Source organism: Mesoplodon bidens (assembly GCF_964165515.1).
Source record: "Mesoplodon bidens genome assembly, chromosome: 11".
Taxonomy (NCBI): Eukaryota; Metazoa; Chordata; class Mammalia; order Artiodactyla; family Ziphiidae; genus Mesoplodon; species Mesoplodon bidens.
This window is the reverse complement of record NC_138167.1, coordinates 47,306,200-47,330,133: the sequence shown is the minus strand read 5'-3', so window position 1 is coordinate 47,330,133 and position 23,934 is coordinate 47,306,200. Positions and strand designations below refer to the sequence as shown.

At 41.1% G+C, this 23,934-nt stretch overlaps 2 protein-coding genes across 3 annotated transcripts in view; both read left to right on the top strand.

Moving 5' to 3' along the window:
- Window positions 1-23,934, top strand: part of SPATS2 (spermatogenesis associated serine rich 2) — a 129,720-nt gene that overhangs the window by 11,104 nt on the left and 94,682 nt on the right. The window lies entirely within an intron of this gene.
- Window positions 4,275-4,705, top strand: LOC308624615 (cytochrome c-like). The gene has a single exon (XM_081248028.1). It carries the CDS (start codon window positions 4,362-4,364, stop codon window positions 4,677-4,679), a length of 318 nt encoding a protein of 105 aa, XP_081104154.1. The 5' UTR covers window positions 4,275-4,361; the 3' UTR covers window positions 4,680-4,705.

Sequence of the window (23,934 nt, the reverse complement as noted above, 5' to 3'; positions counted from 1 at the left end):
GTATATGTGTGGGAATGTTTCTGGACCCTCTATTCTGTTCCACTGATCTTTGTGCAAGTACCACATGGTCTTTGATTACTCTAACTTTATAATACATCTTGAAATCAGGTAGTGTTCACCCTCCAACTTCTTTTTCAAAGTTGTTTTGGCCATCTAGTACCTCTGCATATTCATATGGATTTTAGAACTAGTTTGTCAGTTTCTACAAAAATGTCTGCTGGGATCTTGGTTGAAATTGCTTTAGCTCTATTAAATCAACTTGGAGAGAATTGACATTCTAACAATATCAAGTCTTCCAGCCCAATAACAAATATATGTGTGTATATATATCCATTTATTTAGGTCTTTAATTTCTCTCCACAGTGCTGTGTAGTTTTCACTGTATAGATCTTTCACATCTTTTGTCAGATTTATTCTTTTTTTTAAATTGTTGAGTCTTTTTAAAAAATTTTTGTTGGAGTATAGTTGATTTACAGTGTTGTGTCAGGTGTACAGCAAAGTGAATCAGTTATATATATACATATATCCACTCTTTTTTAGATTCTTTCTCATATAGGTCATTGCAGAGGATTGAGTATAGTTCCCTGTGCTATAGAGTAGGTCCTTATTAGTTATCTGTTTTATATATAGTAGTGTGTATATGTCAATCCCCATCTCCCAGTTTATCCTCCCCCCCTTTCCCCCCTGGTAACCATAAGTTTTCTACATCTGTGACTCTATTTCTGTTTTGTAAATAAGTTCATTTGTACCATCTTTTTAGATTCTAAGTATAAGCGATATCATATGATACTTGTCTTTGTCTGACTTACTTCACTCAGTATGACAATCTTTAGGTTCATCCACGTTGCTGCAAATGGCATTATTTCGTTCTTTTTTATGGCTGAGTAATATTCCATTGTATATATGTACCATATCTTCTTTATCCACTCCTCTGTAGATGGACATGGTTGCTTCCATGTCTTGGCTATTGTAAATAGTGCTGTAATGACAGATTTATTCTTACGAGTATTTTTTTTTTATACTATTGTGTTTTGTTTTCTTGGGTTTTTTTTTTTTTTTTTTTTTTGGCTGCACCACAAAATTTGTGGGATCTTAGTTCCCCAACCAGGGATCAAACCCAGGCCCACAGCAGTGAAAACGTGGAGTCCTAACCACCAGACCGCCAGGGAATTTCGTGTACTGTTGTGTTTTTAGCTTCAGTTTCTGATTGTTTATTGCTAGTTTATAGAAATACAATTGATTTTTGTGTACTGATTTTGTATTCTGCAACCTTCCTAAATTCACTTAATCTAGTATGGTTTTTTTGTAGATTTCATCAGACTTTTTCATACAAATAATTATGTCATCTGTGAGTAAAGACAGTTTTACTTCTTTCTTTTCAGTCTGGATGCCTTTTAATTCTTTTTCTTGCCTGATTGTGCTAGTTGGAACCTCTAGTACAGTAGAAAAGAGAAGTAGTAAGAATAGATATCCTTGTCTTGTTCCTGATCTTAGGGGGGACCCTATCTTATTTTTAAACCTTCTTTTAAAATGTTTTTTTCAGGTTGTTATATTATTTCTTATTCTTGGGGTGCAGTCTCTGTTGGCTGCATCAGCTGATTTCCTTGTGGGAGGTTTGTTTCTCTGTGTTTGTTTTTTCTTTTTTTTGTACTTTTTTCTTTAAACACTGAACTTGGGAATTCCCTGGTGATCCAGTGGTTGGGGCTCCATGCTTTCACTGCTGGGGGCCCAGGTTTGATCCTTGGTTGGGGAACTAGGATCCCACAGGCCACATGGAGCAGCCAAAAAACAAAAAAAACAAAAAAACTGAACTTAAGTCCTATGTGTCTCAGATTGTGGAAGCGTCTCTACTGTACAGTTTTTCATTTGCTTCTGTTGTGGTCCTATTTCATTCTTTAGTTTTGAACCTTATTTATGATGAAGTGTCAGATTGAGGTCCTTGTACCATACGTGTAGTGTGAATTTAGACTTCACATCTGTGAATGATGCAGGCCTGGGATCCATTTTCTTCCAGGTAACCTTTTCCATCTCTAGGCGCAGGTGCAGTGCTTGCTGTTCTCTCAGTGAGCCGAGTGTTTCTATTTCCTGTTTCATGGATGGAATAGTCCTTTGTGTTTCTTGAATTTATACCCAGTTCAACTTGTGGGCTTGGCACAGGGACTATGGCCTAGATTCCTTTGCAGTTCGTAGGCATTAAGGCATCTGTCTGGTTTAGATATTCCTCTGTATCATTTGGCTTCAGCTCTGGACTACCGTAAAAGCCTTGTTTTTTTCGGCTGGGCCGCACAACATGTGGAATCTTGTTCCCCGACCAGGGATCGAACCCACGCCCCCTGCATTGGAAGCGCAGTGTCTTAACCACTGGGCTGCCAGCGAAGTCCCCTGTAATAGCCTTTTAAATGGGCCCCCCAGATTCCACTCTTATACCCCTAATAATCCATTCCCAACACAGTGATCGTTTATTTGATTTAAATTTTAGTGCCTGTGTTGTCACCTTCCTTGGGCACCATTCCTACTCTCTGGTTACTCTGGCTTTTTATTTTCCCTAATGCCCTGGCCTCCCACTCATGTCAGGGCCTTGTACAAAGGCTGTTCCCTCTGCCTGGAATACTCTTCACCACCACAACTCTTTTCCTTGCCATTGCCTCTTCATCTTTGGTTCTTATCTCAGATATCACTCTTGATTTCAGAAGTCTTTCCTGACCCCTCAGATTGGTTCAGGTTTTCCTGTCCTTGTGTATCTCATAGCTTTATTTATTTATTTATTTTTGGTACGTGGGCCTCTCACTGTTGTGGCCTCTCCCGTTGTGGAGCACAGGCTCCGGACGCGCAGGCTCAGCGGCCATGGCTCACGGACCTAGCCGCTCCGCGACATGTGGGATCTTCCTGGACCAGGGTATGAACCCGTGTCCCCTGCATCTGCAGGCGGACTCTCAACCACTGCGCCACCAGGGAAACCCCATCATAGCTTTATTTTAATGGCATTGATCACAGTTTCTCTCAGATATAAACTGTCTGAGGGTAAAGACTTTGTCTTGCTCATCATTGTATTTCCAGCACTGACAAGAATGCTCATACAGGTAGATATACAAAAAAAATTGTTAAGTGGATGAATATATTCACTGAGTACTTTCCTCCATTAGACTGTAAGCTTCGAGAGGGTAGGACATTTTATTTTGGTCACTAGAGTATTTCCCAGTGCCTACAGAATCTGGGATATTATAGGTGCTCAACAAACATTTGGTGACTGACGAATTGAATGAATGAATCAATGAGTGAGAAAACTAGTTTTTTTTTTTTTTTTTTCTTTTTGCGGTATGTGGGCCTCTCACTGCTGTGGCCTCTCCCGTTGTGGAGCACAGGCTCCGGACGCGCAGGCCCAGCGGCCATGGCTCACGGGCCCAGCCGCTCCGCGGCATGTGGGATCCTCCCAGACCGGGGCACGAACCCGTATCCCCTGCATCGGCAGGCGGACTCTCAACCACTGCGCCACCAGGGAGGCCCAGAAAACTAGTTTTAAATAAGGATGGAGGCCAGAGTAGGGTCATTTAATAAAGAATTTTATTTGCAATGCTGAGAAGCTTAAATTTTAGACTCCTTGGGGAATTTTAAGCAGGAGAGTGACATGTGCAGGCTTACATTCAATCTAGAAGGATCCCTTCAGCAATTATGTGGAGGATAGTTGGAACATTATAAAGCTCTTGCTGTAATATAGGAAAGAGGTCAAACCCTGATATAAGGTAGTTGGAATAGAGAAGACAAATTCAAGGAAATTTAGAAATACTGTATGTTAGATTAAGATAATGACTGGATTAAGGTAGGGGAAGAAGGGGAAGAATCTAGCATCACTTCTTGAGTTTCTTCTTTGGGAGACCACCTAGAGTAGGCACTCTAAGAAGAAGGGCAGGTTTGGGAGTGGATGAATTTAATTGAGACGTTAATTTTTTTTTTTAACTTGGGAAGTCTGGATAATTTTATTGATTTTTGGTAGATTTAGCTGGATTATGGATATTCTTTTTTTTCCCCCTCACACATACTTAATCCTTTATGTGTAAATATACAAAACCTACCACCCCTTGTTTTTTAAGAAACTGATTTGAGTTAAGCAGTTCTTTTACTAGGGACATGTTCCATTTGAGTTTCCTGTGGGATATCCAGGTGGAGATGTACATAGGTAATATGGAGCTCAGTTGAGTAGGTCTGTTTCTGTACTATTCCTTATAATTTCAGTTAAAACAATGTGATGGGCACCAGCACCCATACATGGGCGCGGACCGGCGTGTCCTTGGGCTTAGAGAGCGGGACGTTCGGCTTGCGAGAGGGAACCTCTTAGTCGTGTACGGAGAAAGAACGATTTAAAAATGGGTGATGTTGAGAAGGGCAAGAAGATTTTTGTTCAGAAGTGTGCCCAGTGCCATACTCTGGAAAAGCAAGGCAAGCACAAGTCTGGGCCAAATCTCCATGGTCTGTTTGGGCGAAAGACAGGTCAGGCTGTCAGATTCTCTTACAATGATGCCAACAAGAACAAAGGCATCACCCGGGGAGAGGAGACGCTGATGGAGTGTTTGGAGAATCCCAAGAAGTACATCCCTGGAACAAAAATGATCTTCGCTGGCATTAAGAAGAAGGGAGAAAGGGCAGACTTGATAGCTTATCTCAAAAAAGCTACTAATGCGTAATCGTTGGCCACTGCCTTATTTATTATGAAACATGTCTCATGACTTTTTCTTTTTTTTTTTTTTTTTTTTTTGGCGGTACGCGGGCCTCTCACTGTTGTGGCCTCTCCCGTTGCGGAGCACAGGCTCCGGACGCGCAGGCCCAGCGGCCATGGCTCACGGTACCAGCCGCTCTGCGGCATGTGGGATCTTCCCGGACCGGGGCACGAACCCGTGTCCCCTGCATCAGGGGGCGGACTCTCAACCACTGCGCCACCAGGGAAGCCCTCTCATGACTTTTTATGTGTACCATATTTAAATTGATCTCATACACTAGAATTCAGATCATGAATGGCTAATGTAATATTTCTGTCCTGATTTAAATAACATTGGCTTGTGGCTAAACGAATATAGTCAGCTTTTTGAATTTTGATAGTAATTGCAGTTCAACAAGTACTATCACTGTTTTCCCTTTCTAAAGAGATGATTAAACTTGAATAAGGAATGTTAAACTTTTCAGGGATATGGTGAAGCCTTCTCAAACCCTATAGGAGATTGATTTTATATTTAGATTTCTATAACTGATTATATTAATATATTTAAATATTGAGAAGCTCCCTTCACTGTCTCATAGAACAGCAAGAGTCACCTGTGTTTCAAGCTGTGTTCATTTGCCTGTTAAAGCAAGGGCTGAAGATACAATGACAATGTCCGCTTTATCTTTTTGGTCTTAACTATGCCAATTTAATTAAAATTCTCTATCTTAAAACAAAACAAAACAAAACCAACCTGATGATTTTTTCTTTTTTTTATATATATTTTTTTTTTGGCCGCAAGGCATGTGGGATCTTAGTTCCCTGACCAGGGATCAGGGATCAAACCTGTGCCCCTTGCAGTGGGGGCACAGAGGCCTAACCACTGGACTGCCAGGAAATTCCCTACTTTTTCTGTCTTAGGCAGTTTTAGCATGCTTTGTCTCCCGTCTTTGCAAAGCTGTAGTAGAGTTTTCTTCCCTTTATTTTGTCCTTCTTTTTTGGCCCTTGCCAGGTAAACTTAAGGGATTGCTGACTTCTGACCCCTGCATTTTTCTCATGTCCACATACATTTTCCTCTCTCCTCTCTTTTTCTCAAAGATCATTTAATTTTTTTCCTTTTAGGGGTCTTTTCTTTTTTTCTTTTAAATTTATTTATTTATTTATTTATGTCTGCGTTGGGTCTTCGTTGCTGTGTGCAGGCTTTCTCTAGTTGTGGCAAGCGGGGGCTACTCTTCGTTGTGGTGCGTGAGCTTCTCATTGCAGTGGCTTCTCTTGTTGCGGAGCACGGGCTCTAGGCGCACAGGCTTCAGTAGTTGTGGCCCGTGGGCTCAGTAGTTGTGGCGCGGGCTTAGTTGCTCCAGGGCATGTGGCATCTTCCCGGACCAGGGCTCGAACCCGTGTCCCCTGCATTGGCAGGCAGATTCTTAACCACTGTGCCACCATGGAAGCCCTAGGGTTCATTTTTATCAAAGTTACATGTATACACAGTTTTGTGGGATCAATTGCTTGTAAGTTCTGTTGAGGTCAAAGTGTTCTTGGAGTTGGGGTGCTAGAAGGAGCAGTCTGCAAAGATGGGAAGTGGTGATTGGAGAGCGGGATGCAGATGAAGTGGAGATCATGGAAGGACTGTAGTTATCATATTGACAAGTTCTAGGATATTGACTGAGGGAGTGAGTGGCTAAAGTAGGGTAGAGAACAAGATCATTGCATGTGAGGAGGTCAAGGAACTGAGAGGTCAGAGTGTCGCAAGAGTCATCTAGGTGAACATTTGAAATCACCTGGAATTATGACAGACCAGTGAGGTAGGAACCAAAAGCTTTGAGGCTTGAGAAGAAGAAGTGACCCAGCTTATCCACATAAATGTAGCAGAGGGGTGGGGAGGTGGAGGTATGGTCTGATAGGGGCTTTTTTTAGGAAGGAAGAAAGGGGAATAACCTAGAAGCAGAAAGAAGGTACAAGGTGAGTACCTCCTTCTTCTACCCCCAGGCCCAGTAGTATAACAGGTGTGGGAGAGAAAACAACCACAGACAGGACTGTAGAGAGAGCAGTGGCCTCAGCAGTTAGATTTCAATTGGAGCAAAAAGGTGAAGGGACCATTCAGACAAGAGGTTGAAGATATAGGGGATTTTGCTGATAAGTTCCAGAGGATATGATGGAAGGATTTCAGGAATTGAGGGACGAGTGGGAGAGGGGGGCTGGTTCATGAAAGATGATGTACTTAGCCATATGGGGATGAGAGTTGGAGGATTTGGAATGACTCCAGAGTCCTGGGATTCTTGTAGTGAGTGATATAAGTAGGGTTAGAGATCATAATGAGATTAGTCTTGATGTTTCAAGGCAAATTGTAGTATAAGTAGATGCAGGATAGAGGTATGGGAAGAAGCTGCAGAGTAAAAGGGTTCCTTGACTACTGGTGCTGGTGTAGAGGCTGGGGGAGTGCAGAGCTGGAGCTCTGTTACTTGCTTTCTACTCCTGGGGCCAAAGTGATCTGCAGTAAAAAGCTGTGGAATCCATCTCTTCAGCAACTAGAATTCCCTGTTCTGTTTCCTGTTGTTTACCTTCCCTGCTTCTAGTTTCTCCCCTTTCTTACTGAAAAGTAGAATATTTGGATGTTTTTAGTACCCTATTCTTAAATATCCTACGTATCCTGGAAACTGGTAAATGACACCGTTACTAGCTTGCTGGGGAAATGACAGCAGGATTACAGTACGGGAGTGGGGAGGTGTAGCTTTAGAGTTGGAAAGGGAAGGGAGGGAAGAGGTTTCAGGCAGAACCAGCTTTCAACTCCTTCAATCGGGCCAAGGAAACAGAGGAGTTAGAAGAGGGAAAGAGTTTGGCCTGTGTCCTGGGAGGGGAGGGGAAAGTACTGTTTGGAAGGAGAGAACAGATCCTCGTAGTACCCAAGGATCTGTGTCCTGACAGGTTCCTGAAAGAGCTGTTGCTGAATGGGGGACTCACCTATTACTGGATTCACTCATTTCAGTGGATATTTCCTAGCATCTACTATGTGCAGGCACTGAATTAGATGCTTGGGAGATCATGTGGAACAAGTAGACAGGTTCCTCCTTACCTGGATTTACAGTCTAGCGGGAAAGACAGTTAAACAGAGATTACAGTTTAATGTGAAAGCTCTGATAGAAGTAGTGAGGGCTTTTTGGATTGGAAGCCTGTAGAAAAAGCACTGCATCAGTCTCAGATGGGGGTAAGGAGGGGAAGAGTGCAGATTCCTGAGTTAGTGACATCTGATCAGAGACCTGAAAGATGAGTGGGAATTAGCCAGGCAAAGAGAATAGGGAGGAAAGTTACATGTCCAGTTACATGTTTGCCTCTGCAACTTCCAAACCTTATCTTAGCCAGGGGGACAGGGCACAGAATAAGCTATTCTGATTACTGTTTTTATCCCCAATATTCCTGTACAACAGGGGTTGGCAGACTGCTGCTCATAGGCCTGGCCTGCTGCCTGTTTTTGAATGGTCGGCCAGCTAAGCATAGTTAGCACCTCAAACTGTAAGGCAAGAATGGTGGCAAAATTCAAACCCAGATGTCTTAATCCCAAGTCTGTTTTCATTCCACTGATCACATTGTATTATAATTAGTTGTTTATGTTTTCATCTCTCAAGAAAGGCTTGAGCTTTAATGATGGCTTGCTTTTTCTTATATCTACCATTTCTAGCACAGGGCGAGTCCCAAGTAATGTTTATTAAATGACTTTCATGTGTGTAATTTTATCTGCTCCCTAACAAATCCTGTGAGAATAACACATACATAAAATATTCAAATAAATTATGTTTACTCTTTTACATACCATTTCTTCCATTTTTATTAGCAATATTTTTAAAAATATGTTATTTAAAACATTAATAACATTAAATGTCGCTAATGATAATTAGAAATATTTTGTGCTATAACAAACACTTTCAGGAATTGCTGACTTAATGACATATAGGTACAGCTGTTTGTCCTTAGAGTAAATGTACGCGGCCTTCCGTATCTGTGGGTTCTGCATGGATGGATTCAACCAACTGTAGGTTGAAAATATTAAAAAAAAAAAAATTCCAGAAAGTTCCAAAAAGCATAACTTGAATTTGCCACGGGCTGGCAACTGTTTACATAGCATTTACACTCTGTTTACAATTAATTTACATAGCACTTTCATTGTATTAGATACTAAAAATAACCTAGAGATGATTTAAAGTATCCAGGAGGATGTGCGTAGGTTATATGCAAATACTGTGATGATTTATATAAGGGACTTGAGTATCCAAGGATTTTGGTATCTGCAGGGGTCCTGGAACCAATCCCCTGAGTGGATACTGAGGGACGACTGTAATCTCGGAATGCTGGATATTTCTAGTTTTTGTCAGCATTTTATAATTTCTATGTATTCCTTTGTCAGCTGTCAGTTTTAGCCGCTGTCTTCCACCCCCTGGCACCACCATTTTAAATTTGCTGCTTCTATCATTTGTGAATTCAGAAACAAAATCTAATCTTATTAAAACTGTGTATAAAGTAAGTAAATAGTCTTGGGGATGATACCTGTGAGTAAAGTGAAAACGAGGTTTCACTTTTTAAAAAAATTTATTTATTTGTTTGTTTATTTATTTATGGCTGCACTGGGTTCTTGTTGCTGCACTCAGGCTTTCACTAGTTGCGGCGAGCAGGGCTACTCTTCGTTGCAGTGCACGGTCTTCTCATTGTGGTGGCTTCTCTTGTTGTGGAGCACGGGCTCTAGGCGCGTGGGCTTCAGTAGTTGTGGCTTGTGGGCTCTAGAGCGCAGGTTCAGTAGTTGTGGCTCACGGGCTTAGTTGCTCTGCAGCATGTGGGATCTTCCTGGACCGAGGGTTGAACCTGTGTCCCCTGAATTGGTAGGCGGATTCTTAACCACTGCGCCACCAGGGAAGTCCGGGGGTTTTATTTTTAAGGATTTTATAACCCAGTTGGAGAGATCAAACGTACTGGGAATAATCATAATGTAAAAGTATATTAACTCCAAACTTGTATATCTCATTGCCCACCTAACATCTCTATGTGGCGTCTGTTACGCATCTCGAACTTAATATGCTTCCCCCAAGATTTTTCCCACAGTCATCCCCATAACAGGAAATAGACTCTCCTGGTGACTCGAGCCTTAAACCTAGTTGATGCTTTTCTGTCTGTAACATTTCACATCTAATCTAGTTTTACCTTTAGGATACATGCTGAAGCTGGTCACCGTTTCTACCACCGAGATTCAAACTGCTGTTCTCTCTTTCCTGGATTATTGCATTAGCCTTCTGACTGATTTCTCTATTTCTGCCCTTATCTCTGTACAGTCTGTTCTCAGCAGACATCCAGAACAATCCCCTAAAAAGTAAGTCAAGTTGGGTTGTCACCCCTTTGCTCAAAGCCTTCCAGGGGCTTTCCATCTCCAACAAGGTTCTGACAGTGGCCTTAAAAGATTGTACAGAACCTGGCCTCAGTTTACCTCTCTGGCCTAATTTCCTATGACTCTTTCCTCTGCTCATGTCCCTGTAGCCACAGTGATATCCTTGCTGTTTTTTTTAAGATGCCAGGTTGTTTCTTCTTCAGAGCCTTTATACTTGCCATTACCTCTCCCTGAAATGCTTTTTCTGTGGAGGTAGCATGGCTTTTCCTCTTTCTTTAGGTGTTGAGCTCAGATGTCATCTTGTCAGTGAAGTCCTGAGTATCCTTACCGCCTTGATCCTGCTTTACTTTTCTCCATAGCACTTATTAGCATCTGACAGGCTGTGTGTGTGCAGGTGTATTTTAATTAATTAATTAATTTAAAAATTTTAACTTTACTTAAAAAAATTTGTTTCACTGCTGTCTCCCCATAGGCATAGAACAGGGGCTGGCAAGCTAAAAATGGCCTGCTGCCTGTTTTTGTAAGTAAAGCTTAATTAGAACATAGCCATGCACATTCATTATTATGTTGTCTGTGGCTGCTTTCACACTACAACAGCGGAGTTGAGTGTTGCGACAGAGACTATAAGGCCTGTAAAGCCTAAAATATTTGCTGTCTGGCCCTTTACAGAAAAAGATTGCTGACCCCTGGGCTAGAACAGTGTCTGGTACCTAGTGGGTGATTGAATGGACATAACGTAAGTGCTCATTGGCAGGGTACAGACTGTACATTGCTACTGAGGATATAAATTAATATTTCAAAAGTTGTTATTAGACTTTAATAATTGGGGAATATGTCAATCATAATGATGTGTTCTAGCTGAAGCCCTTGAATTTATTATGCTCATTACTACCTGATAGCAGAGATGGGCCAACTTTTTGAAGGCTACACCTAATTTGGAGTGATAGTGTTCCAAAGGCACAGGTCCTTTATTTTTAAAGTTTTAATTTTTTTTGCCACACCATTCGGCTTGTGGGATCTTATTTCCTCTACCAGGGATTGAACCTGGGCCCTCGGCAGTGAAAGCTGGGAGTCCTAACTACGGGACCTCCAGGGAATTCCCCAAGGTCCTCTTAAATGTAACCTTTTATAATAGCTACAGAAAGGACTCTAAATAATGAGTAGATGGTAGTGTTGGTTGCATGCTGTGAAAAACATGAACTTAAATAAATGAATATAGCTCTCATTTATGCTAAAGGATGGGCATATGGAAGAGACAATAATAATAATATTTGACTTTGGAATACATTTTTGGATTGCAAATGGATTAACCTGATTATTCCAGGTACTTCTAATAGTGTTTTAAGTAGCATAATAAAATCAAACTGGAATAAAACCAATTCAGAAGAATCTGGAAAATTGTATTGTTTCTGGCATCCTGTCTTTGTCCAAATCGTACCTTTCTAAAAGCTGCATCCAGGGGATAAATAATATCAGTCACACAAAGCACCTGTGTGGAGAGGTGGAGAAGATTTTAGAAGTGTTTTGTTTTAAAAGGCCTTTACTGGAACTGATCTCAGTGTAGAGGAGGAGTCTTAAATCTCCTGCTTAGTGGACTATGATACTGTATGCTGAAAAAGCTAAGTTAAAAATGAAGCAGAATTATAGGGTCAGGGCTGGAGGAACCTTTTTTTTGTTAAAAACAATGAAGAATTATAGGGTCAGGGCTGGAAGAACCTTTTTTGAAAAATATTTATTTATTTGGCTGTGTCAGGTCTTAGTTGTGGCACACAAGCTTCTCTCTAGTTGTGGCGCGTGGGCTCTAGAACGCGCAGGCTCAGTAGTTGCAGCGCATGGCCTTGGTTTCCCTGAGGCATGTGGGATCCTAGTTCCCTGACCAGGGATCGAACCCGCGTGCCCTGCATTGGAAGGCAGGTTCTTAACCACTGGACCACCAGAGAAGTCCTAGAGTTGGAAGAAACTTTGTCCAGTAAATATTTGAATGTGCCCTAGCCACTTCGTTAGACACAGATACAGAGGTGAATAAGACAGTCACTGGCCTCATGAGACTTATTATCTAATCCTCATCCCCAGTCCGCACCTCACCTCATTTTATGTTGTGTGATGGAAACTAAAGCTTGAGAGATCCAGGACCTTGCCAAAGGTTTGTAGCTCATTACTGATAGAATGGATCTAGAATGCATATTTCTTATATGGGGAATAAAAGCAAAATATGCATTTATGCAGAGTTTCGAGTGCTTACTAATGTGCTTATCCCTGTACTAGGTGCTGAGGGATCCAGTGGTAAATATAATGGCCCCATCTCTTTGATGTAGAGCTTTAAGGAAATTTTTTGGGGAAACCAGAATTTTTCCCATTATATTGCATTATACTGTTTACAGTCTTTTATCTCATGGAAAGGTTAGGGGCTCTCAAAAATTCATTCTTTAATGTGACTTAGTTGAATGAGTTTAGTGTTTTTCTGACACCTGAAGCCAGTTTTATTGAGGGACTTTTTTTTTTTTTTTTTTTTTCTTCAGTACGTGAGCCTCCCACCGCCGTGGCCTCTCCCGTTGCGGAGCACAGGCTCCAGACATGCTGGCCCAGCGGCCATGGCTCACGGGCCCAACCGCTCCGCGGCACGTGGGATCTTCCCGGACCGGGGCACGAACCTGTGTCCCCTGCATTGGCAGGCGGACTCTCAACCACTGCGCCACCAGGGAAGCCCTATTGAGGGACTTTTGAATGAGAAAGGAAGAATTAGGTAGTTGTGGACTCTCTGTGGAAGAATAACCTTTACTTATTCCACAATTTGTATAGAACCTAAACTTCTGCCCTGTGAGCAAGAGAGAATCTTTCTTCTCCCTTTGTATTAGATGACTTTCTGCTATCAGGACCCAGAACCCAGACTGATATTTAAAATCAGCCATATTATGGGTTAAATAGACTTTTGCACACTGACCTCTTTCCTTTTAGTTACCCGAACTTGGGTATATGTAATGTATATACTGGATATGTATATACTTGGGGGTATATGTATTACTTAGTGTTCAAAGAATCATATCTAAAGCAGAACATATATTTTATTCTTTAAAATTTCTTCTCAAAGTGATTATATTTGATTTTTTCTTCTCAATGCTTGCTTGCTAAAAAAAAAAAAAAAAAACAAAAAAAAACATGTGACAGTCTAGGAAAGAGTGAAAAAAGGTGAATTAAACTGCTGCTAAATAATTTAGGATGTTTTAGTTATTTGTTTTCATAGAGGATTAAGGCTTTTTTCCTTAAAATGTCTAGTTGAAAGTGTTTATACAATGGAGAAAGTAATTACATTTTCAGAGTAAGTTATCTTGACCTTGGGCCTCTTTACTCTTCCTATTCCAGAGTACCTTCTGCCATTCTGCTGGGTCCAATTAGTTCTTGGCTCAGCTGTTTTAGTTTCACTACAGAAGTTGAGCTTAACCATGTTTATAATCTGTGAACATCATATTCCATTGTTTCTTTTAAGAGCTAGAATGTTAAATTCCCTGCCAGTGATCTAAAACATATTGAATTGTATATCTTCAGATGCAAAAGATTTATTTTCTCTGAACTTAGATCATGGCATTTAACAATGAAGAAACCTTAGAAATAGTGGTTATTATATATTAGTGACGATTATTCTAGTTCTGCTGCAGGTTTTTTCTAGTTCTGCTGCACTTTTTAAAACACTACATATTAGTGTTATGTTGCAGAGGAGGTAGTATGACTACCAGTCTCAAATTACTTAGTTATTAAAAAACATTTGTAAAATAAGTGAAATAATATGCTAGGAAGCAGCAAACCATTGTGTGTGTGTGTGTGTGTGTGTGTGTGTGTGTGTGTGTGTAAATGTAGGTGCTTTCAAGTAACGTTTAAAGTTAGACTGACATACAGTTTGAAACATAATACTCGTCACATTGTAGTTGTATACATTTAAATCAGCCATGAAAATGTTTTTTACCATGGTCAAATCAAATATTTCTACTGTGGGAAGAAGAAGGAGTCGGGGGGAGCATAAAGATGCTGTTTTATGTTATTTGGTTGGTGATATAGAAAGGCAGGCTAAGTTTCACCTCCTAACATTTCAGGCTAGGGTCTCCAGGCATGTTGTTGCAGTTATCTATTGCTAAGGAACAAAACCACTCCAAATTTGGCATAAAACTCTTATGCTTCCGGGTGTTGACTGGGCTCAGCTAAGTGATTCTTGCATGAGTCCTCTTATGTACTGGTAGTTAAGATGGGCCTGGGGTTATTTCGGAGGCTTCCTACCCGACTCACATGCATGGCACTTGAGCAGGGAAGTCCAAATAGGTAGAAGCTGGAATAGTTGGGGATCCTTGATATCGCTCCCTATTTCTGTGTAGTCTTTCCAACATAGGGGCTTCATGGTAGCCAGACTTCTTACCTGGAGGCTTAGGGCTCTAAAAGTACTTGTTCCGAGTAAGAGAGCCAGAAGGGAACTATATTGTCTTTTATGACCTAAATTCAGAATCAGTGTCAATTTCCACTGCATTTTATTCATTAGAAGCAAGTCACTGGGGCTTCCCTGGTGGTGCAGTGGTTGAGAATCCTCCTGCCAATGCAGGGGACATGGATTCGATCCCTGGTCTGGAAGATCCCACATGCCACTGAGCAACTAAGCCCATGTGCCACAACTACTGAGCCTGTGCTTTAGAGCCCGCGTGCCGCAGCTACTGAAGCCCACACGCCGCAGCTACTGAAGCCCACGTGCCACAGCTACTGAAGCCCGTGCACCTAGAGCCCGTGCTCTGCAGGGAGAAGCCACCGCAATGAGAAGCCCGCGCACTGCAATGAAGAGTAGCCCCCGCTCGCTGCAACTAGAGAAAGCCCATGCGCAGCAGCAGCAGAAGACCCAACACAGCCAAAAATAAATAAATTTAAAAAATAAATTTATAAGAAAAAAAGAAAAAGAAACAAGTCACTAAGGCCAATCCATATTCAAAGGGAAGGGAATTAGACTCCACCTCTTGCTGGGAGGAGTGTCAAGAATATGCAGACTTATTTCAAAGCCACTTTAGTTTTCTCTCTGGCTACAAATTACAGTATTTATCTTCCTCCACATGCAAAACACAAGCACTCCTCCTCAAAGCCTCCAAAGTCTTATCTAGTACAGCATCAGGCTCAGGCTAGAGATCCAGGATCTTGTAATCTAAATCAGATCCAGGTGCAGATAAGGCTATTTGGATATATTAGTTCCTTGGGTATAGCTCCTTGAGTACCCTTGCCTTCACTTTGAAGACCTGTGGACTAAAGAATCACCTTATCTTTCTCCATACCCAGCCCCTCCCAATATGCAATAATGGATGGGCCTAAGATAACAACTGTAGACACTCTTGTTCAAAAATAAAGAAAAAATGTAAAGAACACAATAGTCACGGTTCTGAAATCCAGCCAACATATTGCTAGTTGTGTGATTAGGGTTCAGCCCCTACTGCCTAGGAACCATCCTCTACGGCTCTTGGTTTTGCCCTTTGGATTATCATTCCTTTTCCATAAAATGTATTCTCTGTTTGCAGGTAAGTAATTTTCCCAGCCTGTTTCCTGCCCACAGAGCTTTGGACAGGGTGGGGTGGGGGTCCCAAAAGCCTTTTTTCATTTTGTACTGTCTCTGTCCTTTTTAGTCCAAGATGACGATGTTTCTGAAGGTAAAATTGTCTGTTGCTCTTACTGAAGGGTTTACTCTATTAGACAAAAGCCACATTTGCACATTGATATAACCCCTCCTCTCCGTTAGGCTTTGTAGAGGAGAAAAAAGTTTTCCTTGACCCTCTTAGGGTCCCTGGCTGGGTTTGAAAATTAAACTGGCAAAGACTGATTAAGAGGAGAAAGGTATACAAATTTATCTGATGTAAGTTTTATGTGAAATGGGAGATGTAAATGAAGACTCAAAGAAATGTTTGAACCTGAGTGTTTTTATGCTAGGTTTAATGAAGAGTGGACAGTGTGGAGAAGTGGTAGATCAAAGAGTGCGAAGTAAGTGTAGTAATCTGGGGGAAATTTAGTAAGGCCTGTTGGTTAGGATTCCTTTCCTTGTCCCTTTGTCTTTGGAGATACAGATGCTCCCTTCTTCCAGGTATAGGGAGGGTACCTCTTACATGAGGGTTTTATGACTTGCTTCAGGGGAGAAGGTGGGGGGAGACCCCCACAGAGTGACCTTCCTCTTTCGGATCTTTTCTCAAGATTCTTCAACTTAAAATATTCAATATGCTAGGGTGCCATATTTTGGGGTAGCATGTCCTGAACCCTGTCAGCTTCCTTTAAGCCTTTTGTGGGACAACACCTTTAATATTCTTAGAAGTCCTTATGTTTGAAAGCATCTGTGAGACTCCACCTTAAAATCTCTTTGGAGTCCTAACTAGGGGTAGACAGACTATGGCCAGTGATCTAAGATTTGTTTTTACTATTTTTTTTTTTTTTTGGCCACACCGCGCATCTCGCGGGATCTGGTTCCCTGACCAGGGATCGAACACATGACCCCTGCAGTGGAAGCATGGAGCCCTAACCACTGGACAACCAGGGAATTCTCTGTTTTTAAATTTTTATTTTTTTTAATTTTTATTTTTTTTATTTATTTATTTTTGGCTGCGTTGGGTCTTCGCTGCTGTGCGCGGGCTTTCTCCAGCTGCGGTGAGCGGGGGCCACTCTTCACTGCAGCGCACAGGCTTCTCCCTGAGGTGGCTTCTCTTGGAGCGGAGCACAGGCTCCAGGCTGAAGGGCTTCAGTAGTTGCAGCTCGCGGGCTCCAGAGCGCAGGCTCAGCAGTTGTGGCACACAGGCTTAGTTGCTCTGCGGCATGTGGGATCTTCCCGGACCAGGGCTCAAACCCGTGTCCCCTGCATCGGCAGGCAGATTCCCAACCACTGCACCACCAGGGAAGCCCCTGTTTTTACATTTTTAAAGGGCTATTAAAAAATAAAAGAAGAATGTTCAACAGAGACTGTGTATGGCCCTCAAAGCCTAAAATATTTATCTGGCCCTTTATGGGAAAAGTTTGCCAACCCTTGGCCTAAAAAAATTTAATCTTTAGGCCATGTTTCCCTGACACTGCCTTGGATTTGATCTTTGCCCAGAGGGCATTTCTTAATTTCAGAAACGTTTGCTATATGGGGAGCCTGGGAATAAGAAACATTTATTTTTGGATCTAGCAAGTCCTGACTCCTTTGTATGTCCTCTATATTCTGCTTGAAAATTATATAATTCCTTCTTTTCTTATCTCTCTCTACCTGTACTTTGTGGCACACAGCTAAAAAAAAAGCAGTTGATACTTTTGACATTCTGCCTGGAAATCTCTACCCAGATCCATCAGTTCATTAGTTACATTTTCTGTTTTTCACATTACTGCAGGTGACAGCTTTGCTAAGCCTTCCACCATTATCTAATAAGATTCTCCTTTTCTGTAGCTTCCAATAAGGCTTTCCTTACTTTCTATTTTTTTAATGTTTTTTAAAATTATTATTAAATTTATTTATTTATTTATTTATTTATTTATGGCTGCCTTGGGTCATTGTTGCTGTGAGTGGGCTTTCTCTAGTTGCGGCGAGCATGGGCTACTCTTCGTTGCAGTGCGTGGGCTTATTGCAGTGGCTTCTCTCGTTGCAGAGCATGGGCTCTAGGTGCGTGGGCTCAGTAGTTGTGGCTCGTGGGCTCTAGAGTGCAGGCTCAGTAGTTGTGGCACATGGGCTTTGTTGCTGCACGGCATATGGGATCTTCCTGGACCCGGGCTCGAACTCGTGTTTCTTTTAAGCCGAGGATTAGCAACCTTTTTCTGTCAAGGGCCACATCATAAATATTTTAGGCTTTTTGGACCTTATGATCTCTGGCACACCTACTCAACTCTACTGTCATAGTGAGAAAGCAGCCATAGACATAGACAGTATGTAAGCAAATGGGTGTTACTGTGTTCCAATAAAATTTTATTTACAAAAACGGGCAGCAGGTTGAATTTTGCCAGTAGATTGTAGTTTGGTGATCCCTGTTTTAAGTCTTTGTTGACAGCTTCCTACCAGTGTCCTTAAGACCCTTCAGGCTTTCACTGACACTTTCAAGGCCCTTCTTGCTTTCTCCTGCCATCCAGTCCCAAAGCTAAACATTTTAACTTTTTGTTATGGAAGTAACCTACTCCCTATACCAAAATCTGTTTTGGTTATCTTTTGCTGTGTAACACACCATGCCAAAATTGAGTGATGTAAAACAACACTCCTTTTATCTTTCATGATTCTGATGTTTGGGCTCAGCTAGGCAGTTCTTTCTCACGGTTTCTCATGAGGATGCAATCAGATGATAGCTGGGGCTGGAATCATCTAAAAGGCTTCCTCACCGAAGTCTGTTACGCAGTTAGAGGCAGATGGTAGCTGAGCCTGGGGTCATCTCCAGGGATTCCTCATTCACAAGTCTGGTGGCAGAGCTCGGAAGACTGAAACAGCTGGCACCCCTCGGACGTCTCTAACCCTCTGAGACCTTGTCCCATGGTTTCTGCAGAATCAGGGATATAGGGTGGCTGGATATCTTATATGGTAATTCAGGACTGCAAACTTGCCTGAACTGGAAAGGTGCCAGGCAGAGATTTTATCACCTTTTATGACCTAATTTCCGAGGTTGCTCAGTGTCACTTCTGCTTCATTCTCTTTGTGGGGAGGAGAATTGGACCCTACCTAATTTTTTTTTTTTTTTTTTTTTTTTTGGCTGCGCCATGTGGCTTGTGGGATCTTAGTTTCCCAACCAAGGGTCAAAACCAGGCCCCCAGCAGTGGAAGTGTGGAGTCCTAACCACTGGACCGCCAGGGAATTCCCAGACTCTGTTTTTTTGATGGGAGTAAAATCAAAGAATTTGCAAAGATGTTTTAAAACACAAAATGCCCCACACATACACCTATCAAAAAATTTTGGAAGCTAGCAGGGCAGGCTTTCTCTTTCCTGTTCATGGGGGTGGTGGAAGTAGGAGATCACCTCCCATGATTTAATGTTGAAGAATGGATTTGTCAAGAGCTGTGGAAGGAGACTTCACAGTAACAAATACCTCTTTTCTTCAGTAGAGATAGAACATGGGAACTTTGGACTTGGCATTTTTTTCTCTTTCTCTTCTTTCTTCTGTGTGAGAGTAGGTATAACAGTGCCTCCATCCCAAAAAGAGAAAACAAAAGGAACAAAGAAAGAAAGAAGAAAAACTCTCAACTATTAAAAATTCTGCCACAGAGATCTGTTTGAATTGATGAATAACATTTTTCCAAGGGTTAAAAAGTATGTGTACCTGTTTGTCATTTATACTTTCAGTTGAATTTAGCTAGCTTTCTTAAGAGATACCTTTAAGGGAGATCTTGAAAAGGGGGTAGGTGATAGAAGTAATTTTAAATTTGGGGACTCTAGAGCAGGTGGTAAAGCAGGTTATAAGAAACTTTGAAAAGCATTAGGGAATGGTCTTTAGAAGCACTCTACTGCCTGACCCCATCTGAAGAGACTTTGCTCACCTTAGCACAGTGATCTGGCTCCAGAGGTAAAATATTTGGAAACCTTGGGGTATTTTATGATATATATTTGTAGAGGCTATTGTGTTATTTTTTCCTTTTCTCTCTAGATGAAAAGAAGGTGGCAGTGAATATATTTTGCTTTATTGTTTATGGTCAACCAGGCAATGTGAATACTGCATTTTTGTGTTCTTCCCACTTTGTTTTCTTTTTCTTCCGGTGTTTCTTTTTTTACCTTGCTCTCTGGATTTGTACATCATGAGAAATTTACCCAAATTCTCTGATGATCTGAAAAAAGAAGATGGCTTAGTGAATAGGAAGTTGTTAAAGAAATAGCTGCCTGCCATATTGCTCTTCCTACTCTGGGAAGAAGAAATGCCTGTATTTAATCATCTACCTTTTTTTTTTCTTGGTATCCAGATCTATACATTGTTGAATTGGGGGTAGAGAGAAAAGCCTATTAACTTTTATCTTAAACGATTCAGTTATTTTCTTTACTTGGTATTTGAACAGTACTCTTACAAAGCTTTAATAGAACACTACAACACATGCTCGAGGTTTAAGAGCCTCAAGAAGAGTCAGAAAAGTTTTGGAATGAGTTACATTCCCAAGGAGGAGGACAATACGTACCTTATTTTGAATTACTGAAAATGGTGAAGACTTCCCACTATAGTTCTTTAACTTCAGTTGCAACTTGGAAGTGGTGACATCTCTTTTGGGGCCTGGCATTTTGTACCTTTTCCAGTTGTTTTGTTTATCCGCATTCTCTTTACTTCTAATTGACACACATTACCATCTGAAATGTTCCTGTTGGTTTGGAGGGAGTAGAGATGGGGAGGGAGAAGGAGTTAACTCTTCATGCGTTTTAATCGGCCAGTATTTACTTAACTAATTTCAACTGGATGAAAACGTATCTTTTAGAATATTTAATGCATGATATGCTACATGCATTATCCATTCATATTAAGAATTATAGTAGGGCTTCCCCGGTGGCGCAGTGGTTGAGAGTCCGCCTGCCGATGCAGGGGACACGGGTTCGTGTACCCCTGGTTCGCGGAGCGGCTGGGCCCGTGAGCCATGGCCGCTGAGCCTGTGCGCCCGGAGCCTGTGCTCCGCAACGGGAGAGGCCACAACAGTGAGAGGCCCGCGTACCGCAAAAAAAAAAAAAAAAAAAAAAAACTTTTGGATCAGAAAAAGCATTTGTCAAATGTAGATTTTTAGCTTAATGTGAAGTTGTACCATCTTTTTTTTTAATTGAATGTGAATTTTATTTATTTTTTTAAATTAAATTTTTATTCTATATTAGAGTATAGTTGATTTACAATGTTGTGTTAGTTTCAGGTGTACAGCAAAGTGATTCAGTTATACATATATCCATTCTTTTTCATATTCTTTTCCCATATAGGTTATTACAGAATATTGAGTAACCATCTATTTTTTTAAGTGACTGTAATTAACAAAAGTAGTTCAGACAAAAGATTCTAAGCATTTCTGAAATGATGAAGCTCTGTTCTTGAGACAGTGCTTTGTTTATACTATGCATTAGGGGAAAAAAGCAGCTGGAAATATAATTTTCAAAGAATTCTTTTGTGAATTATGGGCTCTTTCAAGAATGATCAACAATGACTGTGCTTCTTAGAGTCTTAAAATTTCAGAACTGGGAAGAGACAGGGCCTAAGTTTTGTCTGGCCTTCCTTAAATATGTGTATGAGTGGAAAAGGATGATTCCTTCCCTTGAGCTTTTGCATTAAAGTTTTCATCTTCCATGGTATATACTACATGTTATATAAAATTCATTGTTAAAGGATTAAAAAGTTAGAATAATGATTTTTATATAAATGTAAAATGAACACATGTAAAAGATGTTATTTAACTCATTAATTAATGGGAGAACCTGTAAGATGTTAAAAGTAGTTCAAAGGAGAATTCAAAGTACTGCACGTGTATAGGATCAGGTATGCTGAAATGAATTTACAAATCTATGCAAAACTGTCTTTTTCCATAGGGACATGGGGAAAATCATTCCTCTCTTACTGGACAGAATTTGTTTGTAAGTGTATGGACAAGAATCCTTTGAACTGCTATCATTTAACTATAACTTACAATTACAAAACAGCTCAAAGGTCATGAAGAATGCAGACCTTGTAGAATCAGGTAACTAGGGAAGGTGCACATTACACAGTGCCTAGTTTTCCATTGAAGATGCCAAGTGATCTTGGTTCATTTCAAAGCCTCTCACAGTCTTTCATAAAAGAACAAAATAAATGGGTCTGCATTCTGTTTTTTTTTGTTTGTTTGTTTTTGTTTTTTTTTTTGCAGTACGCGGGCCTCTCACTGTTGTGGCCTCTCCCATTGCGGAGCACAGGCTCCGGACGCGCAGGCTCAGCGGCCATGGCTCACGGGCCCAGCCGCTCTGCAGCATGTGGGATCTTCCCGGACCGGGGCACGAACCCGTGTCCCCTGCATCGGCAGGCGGACTCTCAACCACTGCGCCACCAGGGAAGCCCCTGCATTCTGGTTTTTGACAACAATCCTATGTCTGTTAGTCTTAGGGACTTAACTCTCATTCCTTGTAAATAAAGTCAGTTTTCAAAATGAAAGAAAATTAAGTTATTCTTAGATGGACATTTTCTGGTATTTTGATCAACATTAGAACACTTACTCAGGTTAGTGTTGAATTTTGGACCATTGGCAGATACTTAAACTGTAGCTTTGAATGGTTAGGTAGCAAGTTCAATGAGACTACCAAGTGCATAATATTTTGTAGATATTCAGTTAGTAAAGAACAATAGTAATAATTTGAAGGAAAGTGGAAGTCTGCTACCCAGTTTTAATTCTTAAAATTGTATATTATTACACCTTTAGCAACTTCCCAATGTTAAATACTTTTTACCTGGGCAGTTGAACCCAGGGGGAGAGGGCACAAAGTTGGCATTACCTACTCCAAATTCATGCTGTCTGCTTCTAACTGGACCTTTGCTGCTTCATGACCTTTTTATTCCTCTCATATTTATTCTCTTGCACTTTCCTGATTTTGAAGCAGCAGTGTGATATCGTAGAAAGAGATAGAATTTGTAGTCTTAGAGACCTGGGTTTGAATCACCACCCTACCACTTACCAGCTGTTAGATCTTGGGGAATTCTCACAGTCTCAGGTTCTTCAATTAAATGAGTCATAAATACTAAACAGGATTACATGAAATTTGTATATAAATGATGTAATAGCACATGGTCGGCAGTATTAGTTTTCTTATCTCTTCTTCTCAGGCCTTCAAGCTTCCCTGCTTTCTCTCTTGTTTCTATTACTGAAATAATTGGAGTCATTTGGTATGACCTTCCTCATCTTCCCCTCTTTTTTTTTTTTTTTTTGCGGTACGCAGGCCTCTCACTGTTGTGGCCTCTCCCGTTGCGGAGCACAGGCTCCGGACATGCAGGCTCAGCAGCCATGGCTCACGGGCCCAGCCGCTCTGCGGCATGTGGGATCTTCCCAGACCGGGGCATGAAGCTGTGTCCCCTGCATCGGCAGGCGGACTCTCAACCACTGCGCCACCAGGGAAGCCCCTGCAGGCAGATTTTTAACCACTGACCCACCAAGGAAGCCCTTCTTTGTAGTATTAATATGTTTGATTTTTCCTTCTCCTTTTTTTTTTTTTTTTACATATACATACATCCACTCTTTTAAAAATTCTTTTCCCATAAAAATCATTACACAGTATTGAGAAGAGTTCCCTGTGCTATACAGTAGGTCCTTATTAGTTATCTGTATTATTTATAGTAGTGTGTACATGTCAATCCCAATCTCCCCCCCACTTCCCCCCTGGTAACCATAAGTTTGTTTTCTGCACCTGTGACTCTATTTCTGTTTTGTAAATAAGTTCATTTGTACCTTTTTTTTAGATTCCACATATAGGTATAAGTGATATCATATGATATTTGTTTTTCTCTGTCTGACTTACTTCACTCAGTATGACAGTCTCTAGGTCCATCCATGTTGCTGCATATGACATTATTTCATTCTTTTTTATGGCTGAGTAATATTCTGTTGTGTGTATGTACCACATCTTCTTTATCCATTCCTCTGTTGATGGACATTTAGGTTGCTTCCATGTACTGGCTACTGTAATAGTGCTGCAGTGCATGTATGGGGCATGTATGGGGGTGCATGTATGTTTTCGAATTATGGTTTTCTCCGGGTATATGCCCAGGAGTGGGATTGCAGGATCATATGGTAGCTCAATTTTTAGTTTTTAAAGGAACCTCCATACTGTTCTCCATGATGGTTGTACCAATTTACATTCCCACCAACAGTGGAGGAGGGTTCCTTCCTTCTCCTCTTTCAAAAAGCATTCCTTTTTAAGAGGTAAACCCTTGAGGGGAAAACCCCTTTTGATTTGCCTTGCTAG

Coding starts and splice junctions, on each gene's coding strand:
- LOC308624615 (XM_081248028.1), top strand. CDS start 4,362: ATGGGTGATGTTGAGAAGGGCAAGAAGATTTTTGTTCAGAAGTGTGCC.